We start from the raw sequence: 22659 nt of genomic DNA on the forward strand, positions 1-22659 counted from the left end.
CTCTTTGTTCACTTGCGTCAAACACTTAACTCCACCAGAAGAAAGCATCCTAATTAGCATCTCAGCCCACTTAGTGTATTTCTCAAACCATCGCAGACCTGCAGCCTGACGCGCGCACATGAGAGGAAAGGGGGGGGGGGGGGGTCCGCCTGTTGTTTCCAGCAGCTCTGCAGAGGTTGCACTAATTAAAAGCGAAGGAGATCACAGCAAATGATCTGAATTTAAAAACAGGAGAGCGTCTTCACACAGGTGCTTTAACTTTAATGAATCACGCAGATGAGGTGGACGCCTCTTGTAGTCACACTGATGCTTTTATCTCTAATCAGCCCTGATTAATTTCATTTGTTTGTCTGAGTAACACAGATGCCGTGGATTCACCCTCCACATCGTCCCCCCTGCTGCTTCTCCAAGGTGTGCCTTGTTGAGTGCCTTGACATTTAATTCCCCCACAGCCTCCATCTGCAGAGCCCACCTGGCAATTAAAGGTATCGCATATCTTTTGAACTTGCTGCTAAAATCAGAGGCAGAGCTCGCCCGCCAGAGCCTGCGATGGAGCCACCCGCGTAAATGTGCGCGCTGACCTTGTGAGCCTCTCCCTGCTTTCAGTGCTGCGTTCGAGGGCAGAGCTCAGCTTCAGACTGTGTCCAGTTCATGTCTGAGGAGCCCTGCTGATGATGAGTGAGTCACTGTGCCTTTTGCTTCAGCTCTCCCACACTCAGTCATCTTCCTTTCAGCTGCGGCTCAGTGGAAACAGCCTTGTTTCGTCTGTCTCCGACTGGCTCGCCTCGAAAACTTGCTGTTTTCCAGCCTTGCCACTTCATCTCCCTCATATTTCTTCTGTCTCGGTTACACACACACACACACGTCTATGCTTAAGTGGCAGCAGCAACAACAACAACATCAACAACAACAGGATGGTGGTTTAACAGGGCTGGAATCATAGGAGCAGATTAGAGCGATGAGAAAGTCTAAACTGTGGTCAGAAAGGAAAATATCACCTCTCCTAATGTGTCCTCATTACTTTTTACTACACCCACTCTCTGCACAAAGTCTTATTCTGCTCACCAGTACAATTACTGGTGCTATTTCTGCATGGCTGCTGATTCAAAGCTTTTGCTCCTCCAGTCATATGCACTGCCAGCATCAAAGATCCCTTCTGGCTGAGCTGATCATTTAGATCACACAGTAGGAGTTGAATAGGTGGCATTGGTTCTGAATTAAAGATGCATTGTTATGTAGGAGAACCTAGTTCTCGTTCCAGGAACCGTCAGTATATCTGTTATGTGTCTCTCATCCATATTCCATAATCACCATCAGTCATAAATTACGGTAGTTTGCTTTAAAGAGTGAACCAAGAGTCCACACTGGAGAAAGTGCTACTTCAAATTATAAAAAAAACAAGGTGTTACTTGCTTGTGATAAGTAAACGAGTATGTGCCAATGGAACAGGTGGAAAAGTGTGCCCTCTATCTCACTGAGACGCTACTTTCTGTTAGCGTGTCTCATATTAACCCATTCATACACAAATTATTCAATCACAAAGTATTTTTTTTCCCAATGTTTACTATCAAACAACATCAACTTGACTTTGTGCATTGCATGTTACATTGAAGGAAGGCAGTGGACATCATGCAACGACCGTATACAGGAATGAAATTTCAAGTGAAGCTTCGTAGTCCACAAAACATTTCTTGAGCTTCACAGCAAAACAGAGTTGCAGCATTCTCCTAAACAACTGAAATAGATAGAGACTTGTTTTAAAATGATAAAAACAACCAGAAGAAACGTATAAAACACCTCCATACAGCTCATGTGGCATAATCTAAGTTTCCAGAAGTTCCGAGATCCCAAATTGATTTGAAAAGATGTTACTCACACCCTCGACGCCCAGTCAAGCTTGTGCACCCTCTTCAGGCAGGTTGTGCACTTTTACCCTAGCAGCTACAGTGAGGATATTGGCCAATAAAGGGTGTAAATATCACCTTTTCAAAAATTATTTGGGATCCCAGGCTTTCCGGAGACTTTGATTACCATTGCCATTTTATGTTCTAGTTGGTTGTTATAATGACTGACTTTGAATTTTTTTGGGTGAACTCATCCTTTAAATCGTCATTAGTCTATAATATCTGGGAGTCATGAATGTCTTTACCAAATTTTGTGCCAATCGTTCCAGTAAAAGCTGATTTTTAATGGATTGTGATAACGTTGACCAACGATTCATCCTCTGGAAACCATGAACATCCTTATAAAGTTCATGACCAGTAGTTGAGTGTGAGATAATTCATTCTGATTACCACCTGACCGATATTGCCATCCCTGCAGCCATGCCGCTATCATGGCTCAAAATAGACAAACGGAGATGTATGTGATGAGGATGTGAAGTGTTTTCTGAGCCGTGTTTCATGACGATCATGTTTAAAACCTTGCACTCAGAATTTTTCTGCCTCTCTACCCTTTTTCTTTTCATAGCATTATGGTGAAACCGCCACTCCTCTGTAGAGATGCTCACCAGATCAGACCAGTCCCTCTCCCTCTCCCTCACACCCAAACGCCACTCTCCATCCAGCTGTGGTCCAGATGGAGACAGGCACGTCCAGTCCTCCCTGTCCCTCCCCGAGCCTGAGCCCTGGAGGAGGCCCAGCTCCGCTGCCCGTCCCGGCCTGGCTCAAGGAGCCCGCTCCTGCTCCCTGCAGGTCCCTCATGCCGTCCCTGAGCACCTGGGGCTGCCCCCTCGAGCAGCCAGCTTTGATGTGCCTCGTGGTCAGGACGACGGCTCATCCGATCAGGGTTCAGGGTCTCTGAGCCCCCATGGCATGCAGCGGCGGCGCGGAGGACTCGTGGAGCAGAAGGACATCATCATGGCTCACCAGGCTCACAAAATCCAGAGCACGCCGCAGGCCCGCAGGAAGGAGTGGGAGTGAGTATAAAAGAGATTCAGAGGCAAATGATTCCTCTTAAATTGTATGTTTAAAGATGATAAATCACCATGGAGGAGGATGAAAGCATCAGTGTAAGAACACCATTATACAGTATAACTGCTCAACCTGTTGAACCTTTTTAGTGGGTCCGTTATCACAAACACATACTGTGAAGCTGCAGAACTTTACTTTAAATGTTTAACAAGGTGGCTTTTAAAGATATGAAGTATGTCGGGCTGAATTTTATGGAAAATTGACAAAAGTGATGCAAAAGGATGAAGAATCTTCCCTTTGAAGTGGTGACGGTGATGATTTCCATATTTCAGTCGATAAACCTTTTTTTCACGCAGACACTTAGACTCGTCGGGTGTAATTAATAACATTAACGATGGCTCAATTCCGTCTAGCCTTCGTTAATGTTATTAATTACACCTGTTCTTGTCCTGCTATGGTGCTTCAGATCGTCTATCATGAAAATGACCCGTAGATCTGTGACATACTGTAGCTTCAACAGTGTAACAAGCAGACACAGATTACAGTTTCTGACATAGTTGATGAACTTAAGGCTGCACTAATCAATATTTATACTGTAAATGAACAATGGGTTTATCACCCGGCAGATCTACAGAGCGTTTTAATTCCTTTCAGCTCATTGTTTTGGTTGAATGGCCCACAACTTTACTGTTTTGATTCTCTCTCACAGCTCTCATCAGCCTCGTTTACAGCCACATCTGGAAGCTGTTTTTTTTTGTTTTTTGTTTTTTGCAAAAATGTTAAGATAAACCTACTATACCTATAGTATATATAGCATATAGCGATTAAAGAGCCTGATGCTTCTCTCAAGAGTAGTTGGAGACGAAAACAGAGCTCACTCGAGTGAATAATGCACACACAGAAAACGCATCCAAATGAGTGGTAATGGTGCTCCGTGTTGCTAAAAGTGTAAATAACAAGTGTCTGCTGTGGCAAACGTCACCATATCAACTTTACAAGACGATATGTCCGTTTTTTGTTTTCAATTCGTTGCCCTCAAGTGGCCAGAAATATTAATATAATTTCTTTTTTATCTCAACGTCAATCTAGTTATACTATATGTTGATTGTGCTGCCTTTAACTCATTGATTGCTTATTTATTTAGAGGTCCAATCTGTAAGAAAGTTGATTTTTGAGTCTGTTTAAAGATGATAACTCACCATGGAGGAGGATGAAAGCATCAGTGTAAGAACACCATTATACAGTATAACTGCTCAGCCTGTTGAACCTTTTTAGTGGGTCCGTTATCACAAACACATACTGTGAAGCTGCAGAACTTTACTTTAAATGTTTAACAAAGTCTCGAGGCTTTTAAAGATATGAAATATGTCGTGCCTGATCTTCAATCCTAAGGCTATGTGAAGAGCTGGGAATGAGACTTAAAAATCGACTTTCTTACAAAGTGAACCTTTATTGAAAGAATTGAGTATTTCACTCCCTGGAAAACGATTTAGAAAAGAAGACTCTCGATTGATGACTCGTCCTGCACTCTATACTAATTTCGCGTCCAGAAAGCGCGTTCTTAATTTTTGTGACAGGCTGATTAGAAACTTGAGAGTTGAGAGACAACGTCCACGATGATACTGTTTCACAAGTAGAATAGATGATATATTTTTTAAAAAGCTAATAAAAAAATAAATCATTGTTGCGTTCCGTCTCCTTCTCTCTTCAGACAGTTTACCTGCATACTACCGAAGCCTGCTCAAACATGACTGACCAGAAAGCTTCTGACACCAAAATCTCATGTCTTGCCTTTAGATTCTGCGTTTATATGTGCATTCATTGGCGCGTTGCAACATTTCTACATCGCTGATTAGCGGAATAATGTCAAACCATCGACGGGACTGTGTGCCACATCATTCATGTGTGTCCTTGTGACCCACTCTTATAAATGTTGTCCCATTGTGCTTCTAGTGGTCAGAAAATACCACAATATTAAAGGTTCAAGGGTTCAAATGATTAACAATTACCGTATAAAGTATAACGCTTTTATTGTTGTTTTGTTGCTTAGCTACGAAGTGCTTATTTCAGCAGCAATACATACGCAGAGGCCTTTGTTTCCAGCATTGTTGTAGCTCCACCAATGAATCACCAAATCAGTTCCCAATGCTTTCATCACTTGATTTTTTTTTTTTAATGCCTGTGTCACATCGTTGCCGTGGTTTACTGTAATCAGATACTGGATAGCGTTATTAATGGCGGAGCTGAGGGTGCTTGCGTGTGAACCTTTGAACTCTGGAGCCACATCGCTCTGATTATCTGCTTCCCACCACTCGAATGTGGAGTGGCACTCCATCAGCGTAACCCCCAACCCACCATCAAGCCCCCTCCCGCCTCCTCCTCCGCCTCCTCCTCCTTCCTCTATCTCCTGATTTTCTCTTTACTGTACCTCCACCACCCACTCCACATCAACTTAACTGGTGTATTGTCATACAGAGAATTGTCATTCTGTCATTCTGGCTTTTCATCTTTTTCTCTCAGGCACAAGCACAGAAACACGCAACTTTAATCAGTTTTTCTTAGTATTTTCTTATTTTCAACATGTAAATGTTGACTGTATAAGCAACTATAGCACATAAAAGTACAAAATATTTAATGAGGGACTAAAGAATAAGAGCAGAACATTGATTTCATAGCTCTACTTTACATGTATTGTGGTTATTTGTCCATTAGGGGATGCTAGGGAATCAAAGTAGAAGAGCAGCAGGGAAGCAGCACATGATGTCTTTAGAGCTAAGCAGCAGAGTTTGGACATTGTTGACTTTTCCTGCACAACTCCACTGCTAAAACATGAATGATATTTTATAAAACTGCATGATGAAATAAAAAAAAGAGATGCAAATCAATGAGAGAAATTGAACTTCTACATAATGACTTTAAAGAGTGAGAAAACCTTTTTTCTCACAACAGAAACTTCAGCTTCACAGATGAATTTTTAACATTTTGAACTCATTTCGGTGTTAATCTGGAGGGTTGTAAGACTGCTCTGAAACCACAGCCATGATGTAAATATGTTTCAAGGTAATCTGCCCTGATATAAGCGCCAGTTATTGGTCCAATCAATCTGACATAACTCAGTACTAGAGGATGTCTGTTGCTAGGGAACAGAGAGAAAAATAAAATGCTAAAACCACTCCAGTCAACGTTGGATGAAAGCCTGTCTGCAATTATATAAATGCTCTTCAGAGTTCTGGCACAAAGTACGCCCATTAACGTTTTAACTCGCAGTGCATGTCACCTGCAGCCTCGCTTCATCCGTCTTCCCCTATATGATATTTCATAAGATGTTATTTTGCTGGACCGTGGACGTTAAAATGAATCGCAAGCTGCTGCTGCTCTTCTTCTGTCCTGATGTAAGGCACTAATGTACCCAGTGATCAGCTGCTAAGTTAATTTTATTCAAAGTTTCCCCGAGCGGTTTGATGTTAGCTTTTCTACTTTTGCCGCGAACAGTTCACGCAGCTATTTTTAGAAGGCTTTGAGTAGGCTGTGAGCAAGAGCATCACAAAAGCCAAACACTCTTAAAGCAGACTACATCTGGTCATACATGCAGTACAATGGATAATCAGTGTAGTGACGGTGCTGTGCAGGAGGCTGTCAGTTTCCTGAAGATGTCCAATGACCTTGATGGAGGGGAGGTGTGATTGTGTATGTGTGTGTTTGTGTGTGTGTGTACTTGCACTTCCTACATAGTGAGGACCGGAAATTTTTAACCAACAGAGTGAGGACATCTTTGGAAAGTGAGGACATTTAAACCCAATCACCAGAATAATATTGGCAATGTTGAAACTTTACATTTCTTTAGGTTTATTTTTTTGTTTTATGTTGTGACAATGCTGTGCTTATGGTCTGGTTATATTTAGGCACATAAACCACTTAGTTAGGATTAGGAGAACATCTAATTTTGTTTTAAAGGGGCACTATGTAGTTTTGTAGAAGAAATTCAAACTCAGATTTGACTAAGTAATAAAACAACCTATGTTTTTAACATAACTGAATAAATAAGCTGTTCTCAGAGGAAAATAAGGTCCCCATAACACTGTTTGAAGCTAGAAAGACAAATATAAACAAAGTCAAATAGTATTCAATTGTGTTGTTCTTTAAGGTCAGTTTGTTTATTCAGTATATTTAGTTATGAAAACAAAGAGAGTTCATTAGACATTAAAAAAATCAGTCCATCAAGATCTTTCTCTTCTGAAAAAAAAAATTCATAGTGGACCTTTAAAATACACGTACAAACATGGCTGGAGTTGTCCCGACAACTCTTTAAAAACACCTGGTTTTGTCGCCACAAACACAGTTGGAAACTGTCCAGGGGTTGCCTTAAAAATACTGAATCATTTCCCACTTACAAATTAAAATGCTGAGTTTGAATTTCTTCTCCAAAACTACATTTAAAGGGTAACTCCAGTGGCTCAGTTGCATTGTGGGTAATGTAGTCACCAGGTTTTAAAAAGGAAGAAGAATGCCTGGAATAGAAAAAGGGTTATATCTCTGGTTCTGCTGTATCAATTTTAATTATTTATTTTTTTAACTCTCCATAATGAGTCCGACAGTGATGCAAGAGGAGTATGCCTACATTACCCACAATGCAACTTCTGAGTGACATCACTGGAGAAAATTTATCAGATTGCGTGCAGCTTCCTCTGGAGCCACAAAAGGCTTTACATTACTTTTTACACACATGCAGTCCATTTCCCCAAGAACCTGTAAACACACTTCAGTGTGTGAAATTGATGGAGTTACCCTTTAAATGCAGCCTCTGACAATTACACCCCGAATTATAATAATTAAAAAAAGGAATACTGAAATTAATAAAAACTAAACTAATGAGAAATGGTGTGTTGGTAGAAACAGATTTCTGTAGGAAGAGCTCTATTGTGCAACATGGCTTTTGTTGGCAGAAATGAATTCGAGAGAGCTATGTCGCTATGGAAACAACAGCAAAGAGAGCGCGAGAGACGCAGAGATAGAGAGAGATATGTGCTGTTTGCAGAGATGGACAAATATTTTTGTTGGGCATCAGACAAGTAGATTATGGGGTTTTTTTTGGTAATGATGTACAACATTTTCTTATTAAAAAAGTGCAGATGAATGTATGATTTTTTTTTCAATATACAGTTCAGATGTAAACAATCTGTAAGCAGATCTGTGCATGTCACATGCTCATTATGATCCTGCTATTTTTACATTCTGCACTCAGTAGGTCAGCCTTTTGTTGCTTTGCACGAGGTGACACGCCCGCCTGCCTCATGCAGATTAGGAAGAGGAGGTAACAGAGCTGAGTTTTTGGGACTTATTCATAGATCCTGTTAAATCGATTTTTCTTTTTCTTTTTTTTTTATCCTCTTCTCCCCCAGATCTCGACTTGTTTGCCAAGCATAAATTTGTCACTCTCTCTTGGCTTTGCATTCTCAATCCCCCGTCTGAGCCCTTCCCGTCTGCACACACTGTGATACCTGCATTGTGCCTCTGCTGCTGCCTGGATGACAACTGTGCAGCAGCAGCAGCAGCAGCAGGAGGAGGAGGAGGAGGAGCAGCATACTGATAATTTGTGTCAGGTTCTCAAGTGGACTGATGCTGCTTCTGTGGTGGATTTTAATTGCATTTGTCTGACGCGACAAAGAGCAACCTCGGGTTTGAAACGCGATTGAATAAAAGCATGTCGGTGGGTGCCGAAGTGGTCATCTTCAGGAAAACAGTGGGGAAGGGAGGAGAGCAGCAGATGGAGTGAGAGAGCCCAATTGCCTAATGAGGTCTCACTTGTGGCACTGAGTGTGAAAAAGACCCTGCTTTCTTCTCTTCTCCCTCAAAAAGGGAGCAGCCCTAAGATCTATTTCATGCTCTATTTTTACTCCTGACTTTTACTCCAATATTAGCACAATGGCCTAGTTTTTAAATGTTTTAATAGTCTGTCTCCATTAATGAAAATATGGCAATGCTGTCTGACTTATCAAATGACGTTTAAATAGGGGAAATGAGTCAAGCTCCTGTTCTATGTGAATCACCTTTAGGTCCTCTTGTCCACACACTTGTTGCCTTTTTTCTGTGCATTGTCACTCCTACCAGTGTTAAATGTATTTTCACATCCCCTTCTTTTTGCCACTGCACCCACTAACATCTTTACATAATTGTTTTTGAACCCACACAGCCTGCTGTATATAGGCTCCTCACTGTCTCTCTCTCTCTTCTCAAAACTGTTTTTGTTCATCCTCAGCAAACTCTAATTGCTATGGTAACAAAATACACGTCCCTCCTCTCCACCAGCTTTCATTCAGATGAATTTTGAAATCGCCATCATGAAATATTACTGTGGGAAGGGGAGGTGAAGGGAGGGGGTGGTGCCGGGCTGCTTATGCGCTCCTGGCTGCGTGATCATTTTCCAGCAGGTGATCAGATTTGTAAGATACCGTCTGATCTGGCGATTCAAGCGGCTCTCGTGCCACATTTTTCGGCTTCTTATAGAATAACTCCACGTTCAGGTTTGCAAAGACCTTGGTTTTGAGGTGTTAAACGGGCTTCCTTTCACACGAGACCTTCCTTTTTGTCAAGTTCGCCGGGTCGAGAAGATGCGTAAAGTTTGCGAAGACTTTCCTCGGATCTCTCCAGCTCATGAGCGCAGAGTAGTTCTCGATCGGGCAGATCAGAACGAGCTTGGATGTTGAGAGAAAACTCTGAGATATAAACTCAGCGGATCCTCTTTTTCTTTTCTTCTTCTTCTTTTTGTTTTTAGCTCCCTCCGTTTGCTTGACTTTGAGACGCGCACACATTAAAAGTTGTCAGAGCTGATTTTTTACGCGCTGTTAAACAGATGGGATAACAGAGATGCTGAGCTTTTTGCAGCGATAAAATATAATCCAACTGAATGATATAATCATTTGTTTCTTGTGGATATGGAGTGATAGGAATCTGCAACTTTTGGGGCGAATTCTTGGCGTTAGAAAAGCTCTCAGTGGATTGAAGGTGGACCCTTTTTGTCGTTTTCACATCACATTTTTTTGCTTTGCTTGAAGTCCTGTAGTAAGAATAAAAACAAAACACTCTATCTAAGCCGGGCGGTCTCCTCATCTCTTTGTAGAATGGCTCGGTTTGGAGACGAGTCCGTTCCCGGCACGGCGGACGCCGGGGATGGGGACTTGGAGCAAGGCGGCAGCGGGGACGGCCAGGACGCAGCGGCGGCGCAACTCTCGGCTTCTATGAAACAAGCCAAGGCGCAGCGGGCCCGGACCATGGCTCTGTACAACCCCGTCCCCCACCGGCAGAACTGCCTCACCGTCAACAGGTCGCTCTTCATATTCGCAGAGGACAACATCATTAGGAAATACGCACGGCGAATCATTGAATGGCCATATCCTTCCATAATAATAACCTTTAAAGTTGTGTGTTAAGTTTGCTTTTCTTAGTTTGTTACAGAGAGTGCATGTTGGGCTGATGTCAGGTCAGCACCATGGACAGCTGCAGGCAGCATGTGAACCACTCACATTCACTCCTGTGTGTTAAATCATGTCTAAAAAGTGCCATTTTTAAAGCGCCTTCTCAGTGTTTTTAATGTTTTTTCACATCTAGAGAGCTGCCTGAGTGATTTCGTATCTGATCTGCATAACCTGCTCCATGATGTCCACTTGCCTTTCACTAATTCCCCCACACAAGCATGGATTTTAACCCTCTTCTCATGATTCTGCTCAGTAACTCGCCTCTGATTTGATTCATCCATGTGCTCCAGTGCTGGCAGAAGACAGAAAGTTAGCATGTGGTGATCATTAGAAGCAGCTCAGCTCACTGTGGGGGTGGCATGTAGGCACATCTCTGCTGCCTTAGTGCTCATTGGAATATGAACCTGGCCATGAGTAGGTGTCAGTTCAAATCCACCAGGCAGCGCTTCTCTGCTTCCTGCTGCAGCCAACAGTTTCTTTCTGCTCAACTTCTGCAGGATCGAACAACAACAACACGAGCAGGGAAGTTATTTATCTAGCAAATAAATGTATTGTAGACACAGATCAATAACACAAGAGCGCTGCTTTTTCTCCTTCACTGAAATGTATTTTTATTTACCTTAACTGTGTTTAAAGTGATGAATCATGTACATGTTTTGACGTTTTCAGAGCATAATCAGCTCAACAGCATCCCTCAGTTGCCATATCTACCCACAGCTCCTCCTGTCTTACACCCCCCTGCAGTGCAGCGTGCCAGTCTCCCACTGTTACCTAACCACAGGCTCTGTGTGGTGTGTGGGAGTGGGGCTAGTGGTCAAGACTAGCTGGCCACCGGCAGCACTGTAATGTGACTGTCGGTATCACAGAGGCAGAGGTATGTGGGAGAGAGCTGGCCAGTAGTACTGTGGCGGATCGTGGGCTGTAAAAGCAGCACATGTCAGAGTATTGACTGGGCGAGACCCAGATTTTTTTTTTTGCACACAGCGTCCAAGTTCTGAGCTCGCAAGTGGAAAACAGATTCAGATGAATTCATAGCGATGGTGTATTTCTTTGACTGTATGTTCCTGCAGAAATAGACTGGAGTGTTACAGTATGGCTGTAAGTTTAGTAGTTGCTGGGACTCATAATGGCTAATGTAGGTCAAGGTCTCTGCACCATGGAGTTAAAGGCTGCAGCTATGAGTTGATTAATTGATAAGTTGATTGACAGAAGATTAATTTGCAATTGTGATTAATCACTTTCACTTTCAAACTTCTCTAATGTGAGGATTCGCTGCTTTACTTTGTCTCATTCGCAAGGCTCGGCAGTATGTCGATATGATATCGTTATCGGGACATGAGGCTATATATTGACTTGGATATCATTATATTATGATATGGCATTACTGTTGTCTTTTCCTGGTTTTAAAGGCTGCATTACAGTACTTTTCTGAACTTACCAAACTGTTCTACTTGTTCTAAAACTTGTCCTAGTCATCATATCCACAATATTATTGATTATTGATCAGAAATCCTATTGTGTTGATATTAGATTTTCATCATCATCGTGGCCAGAAGAATTCACGATAACGATATTATCATGATATTCACCCACATTATGGGTAGCGTCTTTGCTCTTGTCAATGTGGTAGTGGCTAGCTAGTTACTGCATCTTCTTCTTTTTCCGTTTTATGGCAGGTGGCAACTAGCAAGGTACGTTACCGCCAGTTACTATGACAATGCAAGAATGGAAAGAAACAGAAATGAATTAGGAGGATTATTTGTATGATATTATCATACTGGTATTATCATCAGGATGTCAAAAATATCTCATTTTTACACAGCACGATTATCATCGTTATCGGTATATCGTGAAACCCCCACTTGAGGTATTTGGTGAATTTCGCCCACTCCGAGCATTTATGAAGTGCTTTAGAAGAGATTTCAAAATACCAAGTTGTGTATCACGATATGGACAAATTTTGGACTGTTGGTCAAGAAATTTGAAGATGTCACCCTGGAGTCTAAGAAACCAGGGTGGGTATTTTGTGCTGTGGGTTAGGGTTAGGGGGCTGTATTGTTCTGTTGTACAGTTTAAATGATAGACATGCTGATTAATGTAGAAAGTAATCAAGAGAAAAGAAAAACAGTGAAAGTAATCGTTTGTTGTAGGTCTAGTGTGTAGTTTCCCAAAGTGCGTCCATTGGCGGCCCTCAGCAGCATTTTGCGCGGCCCCCGGGATGTGATATAAAATGCTTGCATTATACAGCCCCCCGAATGAGGAATGACAGCTTGTAGAAAGCTTGTAAGTGTCGCTGGGATTATGTTCTGTCATCAATGCTAGCGCTGTTGGCTAAAGTTAGCAATTTCTGTGGACACATTAGCAGTTTAATGTAATGGAGGTGAGATGGAAAAGCCGCCACGGAAGAAACGCTGTGTGGTTGAGGCGAAAAATGGATCAACTCTCACAAATAGCCCCTCTCCCAGTGCACACCTGGTGTATACATCACTGCTGACCATTCGTAAGTGTGAGCTGTACAGTTTCAGACTTTTAAATATGTTTCTTGGCTCCCAGACAGCCATTAGTTTCCATTTATTTGCATATGACACAAGACCTCCTAAAGCTTTCTTTTGTGATGTAATCCATCACACTCCATTTATTACTGTCACAGCTACATTAGGAAAGTTACCTTGACAAAATAAATGTAGAGTTGATGTTGCCTGCGGTGGATTGCACATCTCAGGAGAGTTCCATACAGCAGTCGACAGACAGATAATTATTTTTTCTTTGCTGTTTTTCTTTGTCTTTTTCGATCGTAACAGAATCTCTTTGGGTCTTGGACTTTTGGTTTGATAAAAACAAACACTTTTGGGCTTTAGGAAATAGTGTTTGAGGTATTTTTCATTTTATTCAACACATTTTAATGGACAGATTATCGGCAGATTAATAAATGTTGCAGCCCTATTTTGTTTAAAATGTTGCTCAGTTTTGCATCAAATTAAACCAAAGGGTGAGTTTGTATCCTTTGACGATCAATCAGTAAGTGAAAAACATTGAAACGATCATAAGAAGTTGAGAAGAAAAGGAAAATTACACTCAATGGCTGCTTCAGAAGCCAGTAAAATATATTAAAATATCTAAAAACGCAATAAGAAGCACGGTTTGTGCAGTTAAATGGTTTTGTGATTCATCCCAAATAGTCCGAAACATGTAACAGGTAGTAACAGAGCGGGTGACGTCTATTAAGTATTCCCATTTTGGCTATTTTCAACTGCTTTTCAATGGCAACATTGTGGACTTGTCAATGTGAGTCAGTGTGGGTCCCAGAGGCCCCCATCACAGCACTCCTCTGTGAGTCAGTGACCCCATTTCTCTCAAGGCAGGAAAATTAATAACAAGAAGCAGCTGCCTCATGGGAACTCTGAGGGACTCAAAGTCACAAGCACATACAAGTGTTGGGGCAAATATAGTCAGAGGCGCTTGCATGTCGGTTCACACATATACACATATACTGTACCAGGAGGGGCCAATATGTGCACACACACATACAGATGTTTCAGCTGCAGGAGGGTAGATGCTACTTTTGAGAAATTAAAGTAATGATGCAAGAGATTCTGTAAGTAATGGGGACTTTAGAGTTCATAGGATTATATTCTCAATATGTCACATCAAGAAAATAGAAATGTGAAAGAGAGAATTATCTTGTTTCCAAAGTTGCAGTTGCACAAATGAGTCAGAAATGAGTCAAGAGTCGTGTTCATGTTCTTTTGAAAAATTTGGATCGGCAGATTTGTGATCTAAGGCAATGTTGATTAATATGGCTGATATTTTTCATTCATTGTTTGATCTATGAAATCGACATCAACGTTTCCCAAAAGCCCAAGGCAATGCCATCAAATTGCTGTTTTGCCAGATTACAATCCAAAAATATTCAGTTCGTCATAACATAAAGCATCACACTGAGAAGCTAGACCTTTAATGTTTACCTTCAGTGCCAAAATAAATGTTGGCAATCTACATTTCTGCAAACCTCAAATATGTAGATGTAAAAAACTTTACATTTCTTTAAGTTTCAACTCTATGTTTCTTTAGGTTCAATTTTCAGTTTTATGTTGTCTCTTTAGGCACAAAAACCACATGGTTAGAGTTAGAAAAACAACATGTTTTGGCTTATAATACCTGGTTCTGTTGCCAGTAACAGTTGGCAAATGTCTAATGTCTCCTCAGAAAATATCCTCTGGTTTCACACTTACGAATGCTGGAACGTCAGCGGTCTTGCCCAGGTGTTCCACCACCTTCTCCCGTCATGGAAGTCAGCTCATGTAATCTGAATGCGACACAGCATTGTAGAAATGTTGATATCATACATTTGACGGATTTCAATGTGAAATGCCAACATTTTATTCTGGTGACTGCATTTGAGAATGTTTCATGTTCAAATTTTCTTGCATTGTTTCTGGAGGCAACTATTGATTATTGTCAATTACTTTTAACTATTAATTGACCCGACCAACAGTCCAAAATCTAAAGCACAAAGAAGCAGGGAACGCAGAACATTTGGTATTTTTTCTTCAAAAATGACCCAAACAATCAAGAAACTATCAAACGTGTCTGTTATTAATTCTCGGTTGAATAATCGTTTCAGCGTTAAAACATTCACACGGCCACAAAACTCTGGAATCTGTTCTCTTTATGTTGAAACTGAATGAACAAATGTTTTCGTCGCTCCTGCTTTAATATCCAGACTTTCACGACCGTCTGCTTTACGAAGCTTCACAATCAAAGAGTTCAAGCCAAAACCTTTCTTTAGCATCAAAGCGATAACACTTTTGAAGAAGAGAGTTTGTCTTACAAGAACACAAGAATCGACAGCCCGTGGTCCATGTTGGTGTCAGCTGTGTGCTGTGAAAGCAGTTATGACAACTGTTTGCTGTAGTTTGTGTAGTTAAACCAGTCAGGCCAAGGTGACTTCACAGCGCTGTCTCTCTCTCTCTCTCTGTGCCTGCTCTCGTTTTCTCTTCATGAAAAGGACTTTTAAAAGCAGGTTGCCATGGATACTGCAATCTCTCTCACAGATTGCTTCCAATACCAGAGAATATGAACCATGCTATAATTCATCTGTCATTCAATCATCCATCCATTTATGTTGTTTTTTCCCTCTCCGCTGAAGCACACAGAAATATTCGTACAGTTTAACACAAAGACTGTTTGTATGGATAAAGTACTGCTGTTAGTGTGTTGAACGTTTTAAACTGTTTTTGTTGTATCGTGTTTGATCATCTTCAATTATCTACAAATCATGATTAGATACATTACAAGCTGCTGTGTTAGTTAGTGTTTTTTCCATGTTTTTGTTTGCATTGTTTGTTCGTATTTTTGTGTTAGTTTTTTGTCCATGTGTTGTGCGAAGAGTACTTTCCTTAACTTTGCGGCCTTTACACCGTTTGAGTACATGATCCTGGCCACCATCACCGCCAACTGTGTCGTCCTGGCCTTGGAGCAGCACCTCCCTGGAGAGGACAAGACCCCCATGGCAAAGAGACTGGTGAGGACAAAATCTCTTTTCGCATCCTCCATACATAGGCGGTGTCATGCGTGAGGTTATTGTGAAATGCAAACCAGAACATTTCTAAAAACCCAAAAGGAAAAGTCCAAAATGCTTATTTTTCCTCTCGCTTGTAGTGCTATTTATCCATGTAGATCGTTCTGGTATGAGATACCAGTAATGGAGATAGAGATGTCTGCCTTCTCGTGAATATAAAAGAAGTAGATGGCACTCAGCTTGAAAAACTCAACAGCAATGTCTCTTTCCAGAAATCATGAACAGTTACTCAAGGTAGTCTACAGAGCTTGTTGTGAGCAGTTCACGTAGGAACTATTTTCTTTCTACCAAACTACACCTGCATCTTCTCATGAATGAGCTGACTAAGCTAAGTAAGCTAGCTAACTTTACAGCTCAGCCGAGCTAATAATGTTTCCATCCCGTAAGTCTCTTCTCTACAAGTAGATGCATGATGATATGGCTGGCAGGTGTAGTTTGGTAGAAAGAAAACAGTTCCTATATGAAACTGCTCACAATAATGTCTGTGGATTATTGTCAGTAAGCAGGTCACGATTTCATTGCTGTGATGAGTTTTTCAGATGTATCTTTTTGGCGCTTTGAGCACCACAAGCCATCTAGTTCCCCTTGTAGTCGAGGGAAGGAAGATATCTCTACGGTCAATATCTCCAAAACTCAGCAACTCATGCCAAAACAATCTGCATGAATAAATAGCACTACAGGTAAGAGGACAAACATTTTCAATTTAGGGGTGAACTATCCCTTTAAGGAAGAGGTGGATTATTTTGCATGGAAATGGGTGAGGAAGAATATCTGTTTTAAAATAACACAGCCTACATCATCATCATGCCACATACAAATACACCTTTAGTTTTGGAAAGTAACTAAGTATATTTACTCCAGTGCTATAAATACCTATTTTAAATACCATGTTATGCTATTTTATACTTCTAATCCACTTCATTTTAGGGGGAAATATTTTTTGTACACGTTTACATTTATATGATAAATATAACACTTTGAATGGGACCATTTTCATGATGAGTACTTTCAAACTTTTTGTATATTTTGCTCATAATACTTTTGTACTTTTACTTGAGTAACATTTTGTATATAGGACTTGTTATAGTGGTTAGTATATAGTTTTGTATATAGTTACGAGTGGCCGTATGGCACTATGTTTTCAACCTTCGTACTGCATGCACCGAATGCACATCAAATCCAGCAGGCTATAGTTTTGACATTGTTCGTGGCTGCAGCATATATTAGTATGTTTATCAGTTAAGTTCAGACACTTCTGACCGTTTTTTCGTACATTATTTCCACAGGAGAAAACGGAGCCATACTTTATTGGGATCTTCTGCTTCGAAGCGGGGATCAAACTGGTGGCTCTTGGTTTTGTTTTCCATAAAGGCTCGTACCTGAGGAATGGCTGGAACGTCATGGACTTCATAGTTGTGCTCAGTGGGTGAGTGACATTAGTTTGAATTTGAGTTTTTTTCACAAAGTGAGAAATGTTTGTTGTAAATCGACAGATTGCTAAGTTACTTTCTTGCCAAGCGTACTGGTGAAAGTGTTCACGGAGGAAGATCAAATTTCAGTTTTGTAACTAACCAACATTTTGACTGAGAGCCAATCAAATCAGAGGAGACTTTTAGATTTGGGATTGTTCAGTAGTCAAGTCAATTTTATTTTTATAGCACAAAATCACAAAGTTTCCTAGTGGTGCTTTACAATCTGTACAGCATCAACACCCTCCATCGATTTGGATGAGGGGCAAAAAACAACTTTAAATGGTAGAATAAATGGGATAGACCTATATAAAAATACAACATCAACTTCTGTCAAGGCTTTCCTCCTTTATTTCTGTTTGGATGCTTCATAAATCTTCAAAGCAGTCATATCTGGGAAAAGCACAGGTGTGACTAATAAATTAACGCTGGCTCAGTTCCACCAAGCGTCCATGTAAATGAGCCAGTATGCAGAATACCAGGACCCTAAAGCTGGCTCACCTAAATGGAATACAGCCATCATTAAGATTAGCAATTACACCTGTACTCTTCTTATTATAGCATGTGAAAATATCTGCTGTGAAAATGATCTGGTAGATTACTGTTATTATTGTTATGTTTTTGAGCTGTTAATAGCGAAGATGTTACGAATTACAAGTTACAATACAGCCGAGGCATTTTTTTCTGCTTCTACAATATATCTGATCCTTCACTGCCTTACTACTTCACATGTTCATCACAGATGAACATCTAGCGTAATTTAAACGTCACCACCACTAAGTGACTTACAACACAATTACTATACACGTTTCCTGTGAAACTTACAAGTTGTAAAGTTACAGTTGCAATAGATTGTAACTAAAGTCGGCCTGTAGACGGACTAGTGAGTAGATGAGTCTCCGTGTTCGCTGTGATGACGTTTAATATCCTTAACAACCTCTGTTGTCTCATTTAGCCACTTCTTAGCAACCGCTTTTTTTAAGACACGTAAGCGCTTTATAATTAAATTGTGGGACATGTAATGATTTATTTAAGTCGTAGAACAAAATGTGTTAATATCTTAAGTCTGTGGTAACTACAGACCTTATTTCTGGTATTTAACCGAAAACCAATTTAAAAAAGCTCATAGACTTTGAGACGAGGGAACCAGATGTGCAAAAAAAAATCACCATATGTTGTGGTTGTTAAAGTAGCTAGTAGGCCTATGTCTGGCTAAAAAACAGCGGCTAGTTAGCAGTGCTGAGTCATTTGCTAGAGGTCCATTGCTTTGACTGTGTTTTCTGGGTTAGGGTTTTCATTATTCGCGCTCCAGTCCTTGAGCTACAGTTTGGGGCAGACCATAAACAAGCTAGTAAGCTAACAAAGTAGCAGGTCAGTTTTGTCTGGAGGCATGCCAGCCTACCAATATAGCCGAAAATATACCTTTTATTTTAAGAGATAAATGGGGGATTAGTTTTAGAATATGTGACAGCAACAGGCACTTAATATCATCACAGTCATTTGATGTGTCTTTGAGCAACAGTTTGTTAGCGCTGACCGCAAACACGCTAACAAGATAGCAGGTCAATTTCCACTGGAGGTAAGCAAACTAAAATAAAATAAACTTCTTATGTCTTTAGAGACTAATGGGAAGATAATGAAGATAAATCGACCCAAATATCCAGCCTTATACTAATCATAACCATTTCCAAACTCTCACTGTTGACTTTAAGGAAAAGGCTGGTGTTATTTGTATATTAACCTCCGCCAGGTTATGATTTAGCTTCTGTTTTAGCTCGTGTTTTACAACATTTTTGTTAATTTCTCACTTAATAACGCATAAATCTTGACGAAAAAAATCTGGCATATTTAGGTGACTAACTGTAGTGAGTACAATTTGATGCAGATCCAAATAAAAATCCGGATCTAGCGGATTTAAATATGTTTTATTTGATATTACCAAAATCAGAGGTGCGTTAGTCCGTATCTGCTCTCCGACTCCTCCAGCCTGTTTGTGGCATTCAACCCCAACCTTAATCTTTATACTGAAGACATAAATCTGATGTAAAGGGATCACAAGTACAGTTTCATTTTTAAAAAAAGGGCCAGGATTTTCCTAAAATAGTTGGTGACTGTATTTTTAAGCAGATGTTACATTAATGTAGGACGTAGTGTATTTTTTGGGTTACTATTTTCAGCTATGGATTATTTGGTGCTCTAGTGAGTATTTGCAGCAGCAGGACGGCGTATGTGGGACTCAAAATAAACTGCAGTAGCCATTGTTATTTATTTCACCCAGTACAACAGTGTGGGTCATCGATTGTCTATGGCACAGAGAAATACACTATATATATCAGGATGCAGCCACACAGACACTACTTGTAAGTAGGATAAATTCATTGTTGATTTTGGCCTTTTTTTGTTGTCTCACTGTGTCCACATTAGAGAAAAGGTGCTAAGATTCTGGTTAAAGGTCAGCTGAGGAGTCTTTTAATAGCCTATTAAAAAGCAACATATAACTCTAACAGAATGGGTTTGTGTACATATATAGACGTGTGTGTGTGTGTGTGTTTTGGAGATATGCCTCCAGCTGCTCTCTGTTAATTTTGAATTTGGTTGAACTCCATGATGAATTACAAACTTCACTGATTGTATGAGAGACTGAAATAAAGTTTTAAATTAATGCTCAGCAACTGATTCTGCAATTAATTCTGACAGAATTCATTTTTACTTCACCCGGCTGTGGCTGGTGAAGCAAAAGATTAATTCCAAGACACTGATTGTCAAGTTATGTTGGTGCATTCATGCATGTGACGCTGCTTGTGTCAACGTTTATCATTATTGTTGCCATGCGTGCTTGTACTGCATTTTAAAGGCTTTCTAATCCCTGCGTGCTGCACCTCGTGACTGACAAACGGCAAAGCAATGGCTGACCCTATAGTGCGAGTCTTTATTGTTTATATGTTGATGTGCTTTCTCTCTATAAGCATATACATTTTAAATACCACAAACATCCACAAGAAAACACATAAATGCAGGAAAATGTGTGTTTCCGTGGCACAGTCAGGCTCTACAGTCAGCAATATGTGGGTGGATAAGTGGATTGGCAGTTGTGTCTAAAACCTGCTCCGGTTCGCCCCCAGGACCTCTGTGAATTAAATGTGAATGCAGCGCTGGAGATGTTATGCAAAAGCATAGAAAGACTGGATGGATGGCGGAGAAAGAGAGAAGAAAAGGAGAAGGAAAACAAGGGGGAGGGAGGAAGATGGAGAGGCAGACCCAAAGAAAAACATAATGAGAGACTTTATTTGTTCTACTTACGACTGGGGTTTAGTGAATTAATTGTGCAGGAGTTAAGCACTGTTACCACTGTTGATGGCTAAGTGTACAGTATTCAGCTTTCAGGGAAGATTGCTGTCGGCATGTTGACATCTCATTTCAACCTGACACCCACATCTTTATTTTTCTCAGCATCTCTTATTTCTCTGACTGTCTGTCTTTCTATATCGCTGTCTCTCTCTCTCTGCCTCTTACATAAAAGGCACGATATCAGCATCACGTTTACAGACCAGTTAGTGCCGGACTCAACAGCTGAACAGCTGTGTTGCTGACAGGTTTCCACAGAATTTCAAAAGGTGAAAGTGTTCAGACGATTTTAATAATCCATTATGAACAGCTGTTACCTCAGCAGTGCTGTTTGTTTCAGTGGGATACTTTGAAATTCTCTCATTATGCATCTGTCAAAGTTTGCAACAAAACTGTTTGCTCTCAGTTTCTCAATTAGCGGCTTGTTGGCTGAAAAGAAGCAGAGCTCGGCTTGGTACAGAGAAACAGCTCATTATTCACACGACTTTCACTAGTCTTTAGATTTGAAACCCCACATGTGGCCGGAGCAACATGTCGTTAAGATGATCTTCTTCTTGTCTTCGAAGGCAGATCTGTGATTTAAACCTTAAACTACGTGACTCCACTACTGATATCTAAAAGCAAAGATGTGAAATTGAATGTAAATTGTCTACCAGGTTTTCAATTTGTAGATTAATTGAAGCTTGAATCAATCTAAATTATGATGGGTTTGTGATTTTCATGGTGTAAAACCATGAAAATATAGCTAAAAATGACGCTACTTGTATGTTGTAATACGTTAATTCTGCCGTGAAATCTGTTATAACCGATCAGATGACGCCAGCTACAGTTTCCCAAAAAAGGAATCAGTTATGTTTTTTAGCAGCGAACCAGTAAAGCCTACAAAAGTGTTAAGTGTTACTAAAAATAGAGATTTGGCGTAGGATGTCACTTGATGGCCAGTGGTGCAAGTTGTGTAACAGTTTGATGGAGTTCAGGAGTGTTAAGAGTGAGCTGTGGCATGAACCCAATTATTTTTATCAATCACCTGATTCATTGTTTGGTGAAATATGTCCAAACTAGAACGGCCCTCAGGCAAGCGCATACCTCCGGCAAGTCAAATCCAATATCAGCCTCTATAGTACCTGTATTACTCTACATTTTAAACCACCCATAACCCTTAACGTGAACAGTACGTATGTTTTGACTCACAGTTGTCAGTCTTGATGTTCATGGGTTGTGTTTCAGTCCAGTAATGTTTTTAAAATTAGTCCACACAAGGAGTCTTTATGCGAGATTGGAGTTGCAAAAGTTTATGCATTAGTGTTTGGAGGTAGTTTTTGATAGGGATATTGATGTGCTGCACTTCAAAGAGGCTGTAATCATTATTTTTTTATTGCCAACGTATAAAATGACAATAAGAAAATAATGTAAAAGGGGTTGTGATGAACCTACAAAGAATTATTATCTGAATCTGCAGCTCCCCTCGACTTTCTGGAGCTTCAGTTTCAGCTCATTGTTTTGCAAATATACTGTTTTTAGTTCATCCACACCACTCTCATGGTGTTGTTTCAGAAGTTTGAGGTGAAAAAGCTCTGAAAACTCACCGTACACTATCTGTTCCACAGACACAGTTAGGAGCTAGCTCATGAACTTAGTGGAGCATTTAGCCAGTAAAGATCCAGAAATTTCCCTGAGGAGTTGGCAGAGACCAAATCCGGAGCTAAAAGAGACTTAAATTCATCAGGTGGCCATAACCATGGCTACAAATGCAGGATAATGCCGCACTGACAAAAAAAAAAGGTTACTGCAGGTTTAAATGGTAGTGTGACCGCAGGCTGTAAAGTGGTGTTTCATTGTCCTCCCTGGTTTAAAGTGTGCTTCGTTGCACCTGTAACCAC

The 22659-nt window shown here is 40.5% G+C and overlaps 1 protein-coding gene across 1 annotated transcript in view; it reads left to right on the forward strand.

Annotated features, from left to right (window-relative positions):
- Window positions 1-2501: 2501 nt before the first annotated feature.
- Window positions 2502-22659, forward strand: part of cacna1eb (calcium channel, voltage-dependent, R type, alpha 1E subunit b) — a 62192-nt gene continuing 42034 nt past the window's right edge. Inside the window, exons 1-4 of the mRNA XM_073490858.1 lie at window positions 2502-2917; window positions 10030-10299; window positions 15803-15908; window positions 17252-17391. Of these exons, the coding sequence (XP_073346959.1) occupies window positions 2502-2917; window positions 10030-10299; window positions 15803-15908; window positions 17252-17391 (932 nt within the window). The remainder of the gene's footprint in view (window positions 2918-10029; window positions 10300-15802; window positions 15909-17251; window positions 17392-22659) is intronic.

Source organism: Pagrus major, chromosome 21, assembly GCF_040436345.1.
Source record: "Pagrus major chromosome 21, Pma_NU_1.0".
NCBI lineage: Eukaryota > Metazoa > Chordata > Actinopteri > Spariformes > Sparidae > Pagrus > Pagrus major.